Below are 13,437 nucleotides of genomic sequence, written 5' to 3'. Positions count from 1 at the left end.
ACTTCTTTGTCCTCCTATTTAGTAGCTATGATTCTAATATTTCGTTCCGCAGTAACCCGAGTTTCATAATAACTGCTGCTCTCTCCTCCTCTCTCCTTATATAATAACTGGCAATCTGCTCCAATACGATCATGGATATTAATCTTGTATAACTGGTTTTAGGTGAACAAAGACAAGAAGCCGCAAACAAGTCTATGTATAGTGAGGTAAGTCATCCTGAGCGTCTGCTATACCAGGTGTCATCCTATTAGTCACTCTGTTACAAAAATATTAGGCACCTCCCAGCCTGAAATGGGTGTCCAGGACTACAAAAACATGGCTGCTTCTTTATCTAGAAATTACATCGCATCTGTCCATGGGTCATGTCTGGTATTAAAGATTTGCTTTATCGAGCTGCAATACCACCTACCACCTGTGGACAGGTGTGGCGCTGTTTTTGAACGAAAGCATCCATGCTTTTCTAATCCCAGATAAAACCTTTGTAAGTATATATGGCAGTGCGAGTATATAGGAAGTCACTTACACATGGCAAGATCGTCGACCACCTATTATTTCTCCTCTCACTTCGACCTTCAGCAGGTAGACTTTGGCTGGAACCATTTGGCCGACCCAAAGTTTACATTCTGTGACCATTATCTGATTGACCAAATCCGGTCAGGAAAAGATCCCGACGTCCGCCTGTTTTTCAAGCTTCTCGCCTTGTGCCATACAGTCATGGTGGAGAAGACAGACGGTACGTTCCGCTCCTCCTATGGGATCTATATGGTTATCGGACGGTTCTTCGGTTTCACTGAGTTCTTCCTACTTGGTTTTAGGTGAAATAATCTACCAGGCGGCATCACCAGATGAAGGCGCGTTGGTAACGGCTGCCAGGAATTTCGGCTTTGTTTTTCTATCCAGAACCCAGAGTACGATCACTATTAGTGAACTGGAGAAGGAAGTCACCTATGAAGTTCTGGGGATTCTGGATTTTAATAGTGACCGGAAACGCATGTCTATTATAGGTAGGTTTTGCACGTTGAGTTTGTGTGTAGATGGATCCATATAGTGGACAGAGGATCTGATACACCGTACAGATCCCCTGCATAGCCATAGTTTATGTAACTCACGTTTTCTGGGGGTATCTTCATGTTGGACCAGGGGGTTCCAGGCTAGTTCTGAGCCCAGATCCAGCACCTCACTCCTGGGTCGCTCCACCAGCACCTGTAAAATGGGAGAGGAGGGAGAAGGTTAGTGTGACCCAGCGGACAGGTGCTGGTTCCAATCATGTAACCTAGGGTCGGAACCAGCATGGAACCCCTAGGTCAAGTATGGCCTTAGAATTAGCTTGTTTCACCCACCATCACTTTTGTTAGATTTCATTCTATTCACAATTACTTCTTTCTTATCTTTATAGTGCGGGAGCCAAACGGAAACATCAGACTGTACTGTAAAGGGGCCGATACGGTTATATATGAACGTCTACATCCAGATAACCCCATTAAAGATGCCACCCAGGAGGCGCTGGATGTGAGTTCTACATAAAGAATCTGATACGGAGTATATAAGACCTAGAGATAGAAGACTTGTCTATGGAGGAGGATCCAATTGTCCTCTGGACTCATTGCCCCCTGTGTTATGGAGTGTCGCACTATTCTGTTATGTATACAACATTAGGCGCCAAAATGTACTAAATGTTGTCATTTTTCACAATAAGGTCTAGTTCAAGCATATTTAGTAAAATTGTAGTCATTTACCTCCGGGCCATAATAAAGGGACACATCCTGTATAGACAGAGCAGTAGTACAGTATGTGTGTGCTTTATGGTAGCTGCTGGTGAAGCCGGTGAGAAGTGTTACATTATCCTGCAGCGCCTCCGGAGGATAACTGAGGCATGACAGAGCTCACGGAGATTAACGGGATGTTAATGACATTTTGTACTATATATTACCTCCAGGTATTTGCCAACGAGACACTGAGGACCCTGTGCCTATGTTACAAGGACATCAGTGAGGAAGAGTTTGAGAAATGGAATAAAAAGTACCAGGAAGCCAGTGTGTCCATGACCAATCGGGACGAGGCTCTGGATCAGGTGTACGAAGAGATCGAGACTAACCTAGTGGTAGGTTCTCCAAGGACATGGGCATATTCTGTATTCTTTTATGTTTTTCTATATTTGCTGACCGCTTGTCTTATTCTATCAGCTAATAGGCGCCACCGCTATTGAAGACAAGTTGCAGGATGGTGTGCCATATACAATCTCTAAACTTGCCAAAGCAGATATAAAGATTTGGGTGCTTACAGGGGATAAAAAAGGTAAGTAATGGATATTTATGTAACTCTTATGCAGACTTTATTTTGTTACTGCCTCCTCTCTTGCCAACTTATGGTAAAAGCTTGACCACATGAAGGCAACTCCAAATTGACCCACTGTTGGCAATGGCTGTGACTGAAGAAACCTCTGACGATCAATTTCCATTGGCAAGAGAAGCTGCAGCTGGCAATATAATTAATCTGCAGTGGCCACTACAGGGAAAAAGTGGTATTGCATGGATGACCAAATTGAGAGACACTATTCTAGATAAGAGGGATTAAGGGGTCCTCAAATTTACATCTTTTTTTTTTTGTTTATGTGTATAGTTATGCATTGTTTTTTTTCTCCCCAGAAACGGCAGAAAACATTGGCTTTGCCTGTGAGCTTTTAACAGATGAGACAAAGATCTACTATGGAGAGGACATAAAGTAAGTGACCGCATTGAAATGTAAAATTTTCTGTTTTTTAATGAGTAATCAAGTAAAAATGAGCAGAACTATTTTAAAACTTGTAGATAAAAATCAAAAGTTTAAAATTTAGCAACTATAAATAATTAAAAATTTAAATTTTTTTCGAACCATCTTAGTAGTGGTGGTAGTCTTAATTCTTGATCAATGGCCAGTAGACACGACCATGAATGGAGGAACCTTCTATGATCCTGGATTTGTCAGAAACCCAGCCATGAAGTCCTTCTTGTGGACAGGTTACCAGGCAGGAACTCTACATGTATGAGAAGATTACCTGACCACAAGAAGGACATCATGGCTGGGTATCAGGAGGACACAACATGTATGAGAAGATAACCTGACCACAAGAAGGACATCAATATCTGGTTATCAGGAGTATACTACATTGTATGAGAAGATAACCTGACCACAATAAGGGCATCATGGCTGGTTATCAGGAGGACACTATGAGAATATAACCCGACCACAATAAGGACATCATGGCTGGTTATCAGGAGGACACTATGAGAAGATAACCTGACCACAATAAGGACATCATGGCTGGTTATCAAGAGGACACTACATGTATGAGAAGATAACCCGGATACAATAAGGACATCTTGGCTAGTTATCAGGAGGGGACACTACATGTATGAGAAGATATCCCGGACACAATAACGACATCGTGGCTGGTTATCATGAGGACACTATGAGAAGATAACCTGACCACAATAAGGACATCATGGCTGGGCTACTGACAAGCCCCAGATCGTAGAAAGTTCCTGCATTTCTGGTTTTAAACATTGGCAACTGATCAAAGCTAAAGACTTCACCACTGAAATTTTTTGTAAATTTTTTTAAAACTACAAAATGTTTCATTATTTATATTTGCTAAATTTTTAACATTTGAATTGTCTACAAATGCAAATCTGGTTATGTTTATAAGAAAACACCATTCATGATACTAGATTTTCCGTCATAAAAATCTGAGCAATGCCAAAAGGGTTTGACTTCAGTGTCCTGATGTTGGAGATCTGTCTGTGAAGACCCACACCCATGTATTATACTCTTGTCCACATTCTGATATCTCACAACCAATATCTCTCCTCCATCTCTCTCCCTAGTGCTCTGCTACAGACAAGGATGGAAAATCAGAAGAACCGGAACGGTGGCCACGCTGGAAACTCTGGTGCTAACCCTGAGCCTTTCTTCCATAATGATGCGAAATGTTCTCTTATTATAACCGGTTCGTGGCTGGTACGTGAACTAATTTAACGATTTCTATATGCAAAGGCTTAAATCCGACACCTGATGGTTATAGAGAGGGCCATACATAGAAGCAGAGGGGCCTCAGAAGAAGTTTCTATCCTAGAAGTTGATTAACCCTTTGACAAACCCTGCATCATAATATGGGGTGTTAAGCTGGAAATCGATCTGGAGACTTTCAAAAAACGTGCTCCTTGTTGGTGCACAGTAAAGTATTGGCTGACTAAGATGCCTTTCATACAGGTTTGAGGATGGATACTGGGATATTTATTAAGGAGACTTAGTTGTGTTGACTAGGGTTGAGCCGATCTTGACTTTTCAGGATCGATTTTAAAATCCGATTTCCGATCATTTTTCATTCGAATCCGATCTCGATCCCAATGCAAGTCAATGGGATTTTTTAATTAATCGGAGATCGGATTTTAAAAGCAATCCTATTCACTATACAGCATGGAATCTAACAATTGTTAAAATCCACGCTGTGTAGTGAATCACTAAGTAGCCAGAGGATTTTTTTTTTAATCCTCTGGCTACTTAGTCCCCCCTGGTGTCCACTTACCTCCAGAGATGGCTGCTCCGGTGCCCGGTGACTTCCTTCTTCTTTGCTTCGCTGCTGCTCCACGCTGCTCCCTGCCCCCTCCCTGGCAGGTTAGGAGAGTGTAGGCGGGTACTGGGAGGGGAGACGTCACGTCTCCCCGCCCTGTACCTGCCCACATTCTACTAAGCCACAAGCCCTGCCTACCTAGCGCTTTAAACACTAACCTGGGAGGCGGGGCAGCGAGGCGAGAAGAAGGAGGGCACCGGAGCAGCCATCTCTAGAGGTAAGTAGCTGCTAGAGATGTTTAGTTTAGCCTCCCATTCCAATGAATGGAGGCAGCCGGCGCGCAGGGGGTTAAGGCTGTGTGCCGGCTGCTTCCATTCATTCCTATGGAACTGCAGCGGAGCCTTCACACTGAGTATACAGCGTATACTCAGTGTGAAGGCTAAGCAAAGCATTGTGGGAAAAGATCACCAATCTCGATCCCACATGAAAAGATCGTGTTTGGAATTCCGATGGCGATTGTGAAATTTTCTCGATCGCCGATCGGAATCCGATCTTTTCCGAACACGATCGCTCAACCCTAGTGTTGACTCCTACTGGTAAAGCTCCCAAAAACATGGCAGTCCAGAGGACGCTGCCGTAGAAGTCAATGTCCATCTCTTACTAAGCCTTACAATATGATTCGGGATCTAGGTCTACATATGGGTGTCCGACTTGGCTAATCTCCCTAGTCATCTTGCAAGGCTTGTTACAAATTTGGACATTGACTTACAGGGTACCAATAGGAAGAAAGCTAATCTTCATACCATGGGGCATACGGTGGGTCTCCTTAATGAGAACCAGTCACCCCAAAGCTTTGTGCAGATGTCAATATAACATGACTGTCTCCAAAAACAGAATGAAATTCTTCTTGAAAAGAAGAAAAAGAGGAAGAAACGACTGAAGCTGAAATTCCCCAGAACTGCCGAGGAAAAACAAAAAGATTTGGAAGAAAAAAGGAAGACCTACATCTTAAAGGAACAGCGACAGAAGAACTTTGTGGACCTGGCCTGCGAGTGCAGTTCTGTCATCTGCTGTAGAGTTACCCCAAAGCAAAAAGCCATGGTGGTCGAACTGGTGAAGAAGTACAAGAAGGCCGTCACCTTGGCTATTGGGGACGGTGCTAATGATGTCAATATGATAAAAAGTAAGATGTGTCCAGTAACCCCGACCTCCAGTGATCGGGAGAGACCCGTCAGGATATGTAGCCCATGTGACGTTCCCATCCTAATCCACATTTGCTATTTTTGTGTCTCCCAGCTGCCCACATAGGGGTTGGTATAAGTGGACAGGAGGGAATGCAGGCCGTGATGTCCAGTGACTACTCCTTCGCTCAGTTCAGATACCTCCAGAGACTCATCCTGGTCCATGGCCGCTGGTCGTACATCCGCATGTGCAAGTTCCTAAGCTTTTTCTTTTACAAAAATTTTGCGTTTACATTGGTTCATTTCTGGTACTCCTTCTTCAATGGATTTTCTGCTCAAGTAAGTTAAACACTGTATCCTTATCTTTTAGTGTTATTTAAAGGGATTGTCAGTGTTAAAGGGGATATAATGAATAAAAAAAAAACACAAAACATGGTCGCCATCTTCTGTGAGATCTTGGCTGTGGTCACTGATCATGTCATATGCTGTATTCTGCTGATGGACTTGCTAGAGAATAGGGGGGACTCATACACCCCTAATGGTATTGGTTCCTGCTCATTAAGGGCCAATTCAAGCAGATCAGTTCCAATGATATAACACATGCTTGTCGTCTGATCATTGCTCTGTTCTTACAGACTGTGTATGAAGACTGGTTTATTGCACTTTACAACGTCCTGTATAGCAGCCTTCCTGTTCTTCTTGTTGGCCTGTTGGATCAGGTAAGTCACAGAGGTTTATACCGGGATCTGCTATGATCTACTGTATCTGTAGTAGGGAAATAGTAGGTGTTATCTGGCACTAAACGTTCCAGACATCCTCTGATTCCCGGACGCCGGCCCCTGTGTTTCTCTAGTTTTGAAGCTTCATGTCTCCTCCTTCCAGGATGTCAGTGACAAGCTGAGCCTGCGATTTCCACGCTTGTATATCCCTGGCCAAAAAGATCTCTTGTTCAACTACAAGAAGTTCTTCTTGAGTCTCTTCCATGGAGTGGTCACCTCTCTCATCATCTTCTTCATCCCTTATGGAGCGTTCTTGTTAACCATGGGGCAGGATGGTGAAGCGCCATCAGATTACCAGTCTTTTGCTGTCACAACAGCGACCGCACTTATCATTACTGTCAATTTTCAGGTAAGTAAAGTTGACTACAACTAATAAAGATGGATTGTTGTGATGTTTAGTATGTTGGCTGGACGGTTAGATTGATTGGTATGTTGACTGGATGGTTGGGTTGTTTGGTATGTTGGCTGGACGGTTGGATTGTTTGGTGGGTTGGCTGGACGGTTGGATTGTTTGGTGGGTTGGCTGGACGGTTGGATTGTTTGGTGGGTTGGCTGGATGGTTGTTTGGTATGTTGGCTGGACGGTTGGGTTGTTTGGTATGTTGGCTGGACGGTTGGGTTGTTTGGTGGGTTGGCTGGACGGTTGTTTGGTATGTTGGCTAGACGGTTGGATTGTTTGGTGGGTTGGCTGGACGGTTGGGTTGTTTGGTGGGTTGGCTGGACGGTTGGGTTTGGTGGGTTGGCTGGACGGTTGGGTTGTTTGGTGGGTTGGCTGGACGGTTGGGTTGTTTGGTGGGTTGGCTGGACGGTTGGATTGTTTGGTGGGTTGGCTGGACGGTTGGATTGTTTGGTGGGTTGGCTGGATGGTTGTTTGGTATGTTGGCTGGACGGTTGGGTTGTTTGGTATGTTGGCTGGACGGTTGGGTTGTTTGGTATGTTGGCTGGACGGTTGGGTTGTTTGGTGGGTTGGCTGGACGGTTGTTTGGTATGTTGGCTAGACGGTTGGATTGTTTGGTGGGTTGGCTGGACGGTTGGATTGTTTGGTGGGTTGGCTGGACGGTTGGATTGTTTGGTGGGTTGGCTGGATGGTTGTTTGGTATGTTGGCTGGACGGTTGGGTTGTTTGCTGGATGGGCTGGACAGGATGGCCCCTTCTTCACATAGGATGACCCTATTCTAACTGGCACATACTAGGTAATAGGCCTCTTCCAAATTTCCCACTGGGGCCCGGGAGTTACAAGTTATGCTTCTGTTGTAAGTGCTGCAAGTACAGTAACCCGAATGTAGAGTGCAGTAAATATGGACAAAAGTTGTAAATGTGAATATTGGAATTTTATAGATTGGTCTGGACACCTCGTACTGGACCTTTGTGAACGCCTTCTCCGTGTTCGGAAGCATTGCCATCTACTTTGGAATCATGTTTGACTTGCATAGTGCTGGGATCCATGTTCTCTTCCCATCTAAATTTATATTCACAGGTAACGTCCCCAGACCGTATAATGCATGGTTATATATCTTGTCTGCTCTGCTCATTACTGGGGTTGAGCCGATCTTGAGATTTCAGGACCGATTTTAAAATCCGATTTCCGATAATTTTCCAGCCGATCACGATCGTGAAATTTGCTCGATCGCCTATCGGGATCCAATCTTTTCCGATCCCGATCGCTCAACCCTACCCATTACTCAAGGTTATGTTACAAGACAAGTCAGAAAATAAATTTTAGGGCTGCTACCTTCCAATAGGTGGCGGTAGAGCCACATCGTTCCTTCTTCAAACAAGGAGAACTAATATGCATATGGTTTCCAAAAATTCCCACGGGAGCATACATGGCCTATAAGTCTCTGTACACATACAATGTGGTCTCTAGAAGGAGACTCTGCACCCCCTCCTATAGTTGGAATAGACACTTAGAAATCGATTCTCAGATATAACTCATAGGTTCCTCTAGGTCCCACTGCCAGGGTTTTATGGGCATAGAAGGGGTAACAGTCCATATTATATCCATAGCGCCTCCATTAAAACTCTTACCATGGACAGATGTAGAAATTATTGCCCCTGAAATTTAGGATGACCCCAGTGGATTTACTATGTCATCATTATGAAATTGGTTACAAATTTTTTGCTGATTTAATAGGTCTGTATATTTGACTTGACAAATTAGAGAATTCTAGTTTCATGAAGCCACCACAAGAGGGAGCTTATGGACTATATAGAATCAGTATGTAGAGGGCTCCCTCTAATGAAGCAGCGATAACTGTCACCAGAACCAGCATATCACCCCAGCCCTGCAGATAGATAGGTTAGTGTTACCAGAACCAGCATATCACCCCAGCCCTGCAGATAGATAGGTTAGTGTCACCAGAACCAGCATATCACCCCAGCCCTGCAGATAGATAGGTTAGTGTCACCAGAACCAGCATATCACCCCAGCCCTGCAGATAGATAGGTTAGTGTTACCAGAACCAGCATATCACCCCAGCCCTGCAGATACATAGGTTAGTGTTACCAGAACCAGCATATCACTCCAGCCCTACAGATACATAGGTTAGTGTTACCAGAACCAGCATATCACTCCAGCCCTACAGATAGATAGGTTAGTGTCACCAGAACCAGCATATCACCCCAGCCCTGCAGATACATAGGTTAGTGTCACCAAACCCAGTATATCACCTCAGCCCCGCAGATAGATAGGTTAGTGTCACCAGAACCAGTATATCAATCCAGCCTGCAGATAGATAGGTTAGTGTCACCAGAACCAGCATATCACCCCAGCCCTGCAGATAGATAGGTTAGTGTCACCAGAACCAGCATATCATCCCAGCCCTGCAGATAGATAGCTTAGTGTCACCAGAACCAGAATATCATCCCATCCCTGCAGATAGATAGGTTAGTGTCACCAGACCCAGCATATCACCCCAGCCCTGCAGATAGATAGGTTAGTGTCACCAGATCCAGCATATCACCCCAGCCCTGCAGATAGATAGGTTAGTGTCACCAGAACCAGAATATCATCCCATCCCTGCAGATAGATAGGTTAGTGTCACCAGACCCAGCATATCATCCCATCCCTGCAGATAGATAGGTTAGTGCCACCAGAATCGGCATATCAACCCAGCCCTGCAGATAGATAGGTTAGTGCCACCATAACCAGCATATCACCCCAGCCCTGCAGATAGATAGGTTAGTGTCACCAGAACCAGCATATCACCCCAGCCCTGCAGATAGATAGGTTAGTGTCACCAGAACCAGCATATCGCCCCAGCCCTGCAGATAGATAGGTTAGTGTCACCAGAGCCAGCATATCACCCAGCCCTGCAGATAGATAGGTTACTGTCACCAGACCCAGCATATCACCCCAGCCCTGCAGATAGATAGGTTAGTGTCACCAGACCCCAGTATATCACCCAGCCCTGCAGATACAGTCCTATGAAAAAGTTTGGGCACCCCTATTAATCTTAATCATTTTTAGTTCTAAATATTTTGGTGTTTGCAACAGCCATTTCAGTTTGATATATCTAATAACTGATGGACACAGTAATATTTCAGGATTGAAATGAGGTTTATTGTACTAACAGAAAATGCGCAATATGCATTAAACCAAAATTTGACCGGTGCAAAAATATGGGCACCTCAACAGAAAAGTGACATTAATATTTAGTACATCCTCCTTTTGCAACGATAACAGCCTCTAGTCGCTTCCTGTAGCTTTTAATCAGTTCCTGGATCCTGGATGAAGGTATTTTGGACCATTTCTTTCTACAAAACAATTCAAGTTCAGTTAAGTTTGATGGTCGCCGAACATGGACAGCCCGCTCTCAAATGATCTGAAAACAAAGATTGTTCAACATAGTTGTTCAGGGGAAGGATACAAAACGTTGTCTCAGAGATTTAACCTGTCAGTTTCCACTGTGAGGAACATAGTAAGGAAATGGAAGACCACAGGGACAGTTCTTGTTAAGCCCAGAAGTGGCAGGCCAAGAAAAATATCAGAAAGGCAGAGAAGAAGAATGGTGAGAACAGTCAAGGACAATCCACAGACCACCTCCAAAGAGCTGCAGCATCATCTTGCTGCAGATGGTGTCACTGTGCATCGGTCAACTATACAGCGCACTTTGCACAAGGAGAAGCTGTATGGGAGAGTGATGAGAAAGAAGCCGTTTCTGCACGTACGCCACAAATAGAGTTGCCTGAGGTATGAAAAAGCACATTTGGACAAGGCAGCTTCATTTTGGAAACAAAGATTGAGTTGTTTGGTTATAAAAAAAGGCGTTATGCATGGCGTCCAAAAAGAAACAGCATTCCAAGAAAAACACATGCTACCCACTGTAAAATTTGGTGGAGGTTCCATCATGCTTTGGGGCTGTGTGGCCAATGCCGGCATCGGGAATCTTGTTAAAGTTGAGAGTCGCATGGATTCCACTCAGTATCAGCAGATTCTTGAGAATAATGTTCAAGAATCAGTGACGAAGTTGAAGTTACGCCGGGGATGGATATTTCAGCAAGACAATGATCCAAAACACCGCTCCAAATCCTCAGGCATTCATGCAGAGGAACAATTACAATGTTCTGGAATGGCCATCCCAGTCCCCAGACCTGAATATCATTGAACATCTGTGGGATGATTTGAAGCGGGCTGTCCATGCTCGGCGACCATCTAACTTAACTGAACTTGAATTGTTTGTCCAAAATACCTTTATCCAGGATCCAGGAACTGATTAAAAGCTACAGGAAGCGACTAGAGGCTGTTATCTTTGCAAAAGGAGGATGTACTAAATATTAATGTCACTTTTCTGTTGAGGTGCCCATACTTTTGCACCGGTCAAATTTTGGTTTAATGCATATTGCGCATTTTCTGTTAGTACAATAAACCTCATTTCAATCCTGAAATATTACTGTGTCCATCAGTTATTAGATATATCAAACTGAAATGGCTGTTGCAAATACCAAAATATTTAGAACTAAAAATGATTAAGATTAATAGGGGTGCCCAAACTTTTTCATAGGACTGTAGATAGGTTAGTGTTGCCAGAACCAACATAATACCTCAGCCCTGCAGATAGATATGCTGGGTCTGGTAATACTAACCTATCACCCCAGTACTGCAGATAGATTGGGGTCCCCTGAATCAAACAATGTTTTTCCCATTGAGAATTGGAGCCACCAAAATAGAAGTTCCATAGTTTGCATCCTATCCGTCCCAATGTGTCACCTTATCTCTGAGATCCAATTGTAATACAAATTTACAGAAGATTCTAAGACCCTTCATTTTCCTGAATTTTGGCTTCTCCCCATGTACTGGCAGATAGGTGGGTGCTGTAGTATTTTATACTGTGCATTGATTGACTTGTGTTCTTGCATTACAGGAGCAGCCCCAAATGCGCTCCGGCAGCCGTATCTGTGGCTGACCATAATCCTTACGGTGGCAATATGTCTGCTTCCTGTTGTTGCACTAAGGTTCTTAAGCAAGATCATGTGGCCTTCAGAAAGTGATAAAGTAAGTATAGCGACCTTGCCTAGAAACCTCTTACTGTATATACAGTTGGATGTATAAGATACTACAATACAACCTTGGAAATAGGAATGATGAAATAGCAGGGTAAGAGTGTCCTGATTTTGCAGGAGGCAGTGACCTATCCATGTTATTGTTCTAGTAAGGACTGGGATCGGATTGTTTGTCACAGGGCATTGATACAAAGTGGGAAGAGACTTGGCAAAGCAGTTCATGGGTATAATGGCAGCAGCAGGGTAGGAGTGTGCTGCTTTTGTTTGCAAGCAGTGACCTTGTCCAATCCTGATAATGTTGTCAAGGACAGGGCTGCATATTATATGGCAAGTTAATAAGGTAGGAACAGAATTTACCATAGTCATTAGGATCACTCGGACAATGGCAGCAGAAGGAGATGGCTTTGCTGATCTTGCAGGAGGAAGTAACCAGTCCATTTACGTGATAATGGAAAGCAAGATAAGACTGGAAGGGATCAGAGCCATATAGTGAATAGATTGGGGATACCCTGTAACCATCGGGACATGATAACAACCACAGCAGAAGAGTGTCTTGACTTTGCAGCATGCAGTGACCTAATAAGCCAATAAATGACAGGCGAGTGCCATGAAGTGAATGGAACACCCTTGTTCCACCAAGTAATGGATACGATGACGACAGCGGCAGAGTAGTTTGTTGATTATTGTGGAAGAAAGTGACCTGTCCAAAGTTCTAGGGCGTTCAGTAGGGTATTACAATTTGAATTGAGATATATATTTGTATTTTTTTTTTCATTTTAGATCCAAAAGAATCGCAAGAAGTTGAAAATAGAAGAAGCTCAATGGAGGCCGCGAGTCAGCACCATGAGACGCGGCGCATCCGGTCGGCGCTCGGCCTACGCCTTCTCTCACCAGCGAGGATATGCCGACCTTATCGCCACAGGACGCAGTATACCTAAAAAACGAGCGGCTCTCGATGGCGTCTTTCCTATGAATGCAGCTGGAAATGCCCAGTCGGCGACCATGTGATATGGCGGTCTATGGACTCTTACACTTGGAAATTTTGTATATATATATTTTTATACAACGTTCCTCTCGCTCAGGACAATTTTTTTTGTTTTTTTTTATTACTGACTGTATAACCAGGAGACTTTTGGCTTCGTGAACTCTGTATATCAAGAACAATTTGTACTTTTCAGTGTCCATTTTTCTACATTAAATTGACCAACTTGGACGTTTAGGAGTCAGTCACTGACCTAAGGAAATACAAGTTTTCTCCTGTAGGGGGCGTAGAAGGACTGCTGGCCATCCGACCACTCTTACAATGCACATAGGTGGACCAGACTAGCTTTGTATGTCTCACGCAGGGGACACTTTTTATTATGAGCACAGAAATCTGTGAAATTGTTGTTTACGTTTTAGCCTTCGCGTTATTTAATATTGTTAAT

The 13,437-nt window shown here is 43.9% G+C and overlaps 1 protein-coding gene across 1 annotated transcript in view; it reads left to right on the top strand.

The window, feature by feature from the left end:
* Window positions 1-13,437, top strand: part of LOC142198016 (phospholipid-transporting ATPase IC-like) — a 44,998-nt gene extending 31,561 nt beyond the window's left edge. The window contains exons 14-28 of the mRNA XM_075268811.1: window positions 163-206; window positions 577-733; window positions 816-1,004; window positions 1,397-1,509; window positions 1,937-2,101; window positions 2,184-2,295; window positions 2,646-2,721; window positions 3,864-3,996; window positions 5,444-5,732; window positions 5,846-6,069; window positions 6,366-6,449; window positions 6,613-6,858; window positions 7,847-7,985; window positions 11,872-12,002; window positions 12,791-13,437. Of these exons, the coding sequence (XP_075124912.1) occupies window positions 163-206; window positions 577-733; window positions 816-1,004; window positions 1,397-1,509; window positions 1,937-2,101; window positions 2,184-2,295; window positions 2,646-2,721; window positions 3,864-3,996; window positions 5,444-5,732; window positions 5,846-6,069; window positions 6,366-6,449; window positions 6,613-6,858; window positions 7,847-7,985; window positions 11,872-12,002; window positions 12,791-13,018 (2,330 nt within the window). The 3' untranslated portion in view covers window positions 13,019-13,437. The remainder of the gene's footprint in view (window positions 1-162; window positions 207-576; window positions 734-815; window positions 1,005-1,396; window positions 1,510-1,936; window positions 2,102-2,183; window positions 2,296-2,645; window positions 2,722-3,863; window positions 3,997-5,443; window positions 5,733-5,845; window positions 6,070-6,365; window positions 6,450-6,612; window positions 6,859-7,846; window positions 7,986-11,871; window positions 12,003-12,790) is intronic.

The sequence above is a fragment of the Leptodactylus fuscus genome, chromosome 1, assembly GCF_031893055.1.
Source record: "Leptodactylus fuscus isolate aLepFus1 chromosome 1, aLepFus1.hap2, whole genome shotgun sequence".
Taxonomy (NCBI): Eukaryota; Metazoa; Chordata; class Amphibia; order Anura; family Leptodactylidae; genus Leptodactylus; species Leptodactylus fuscus.
This window is presented reverse-complemented; position numbering and strand designations above follow the sequence as displayed.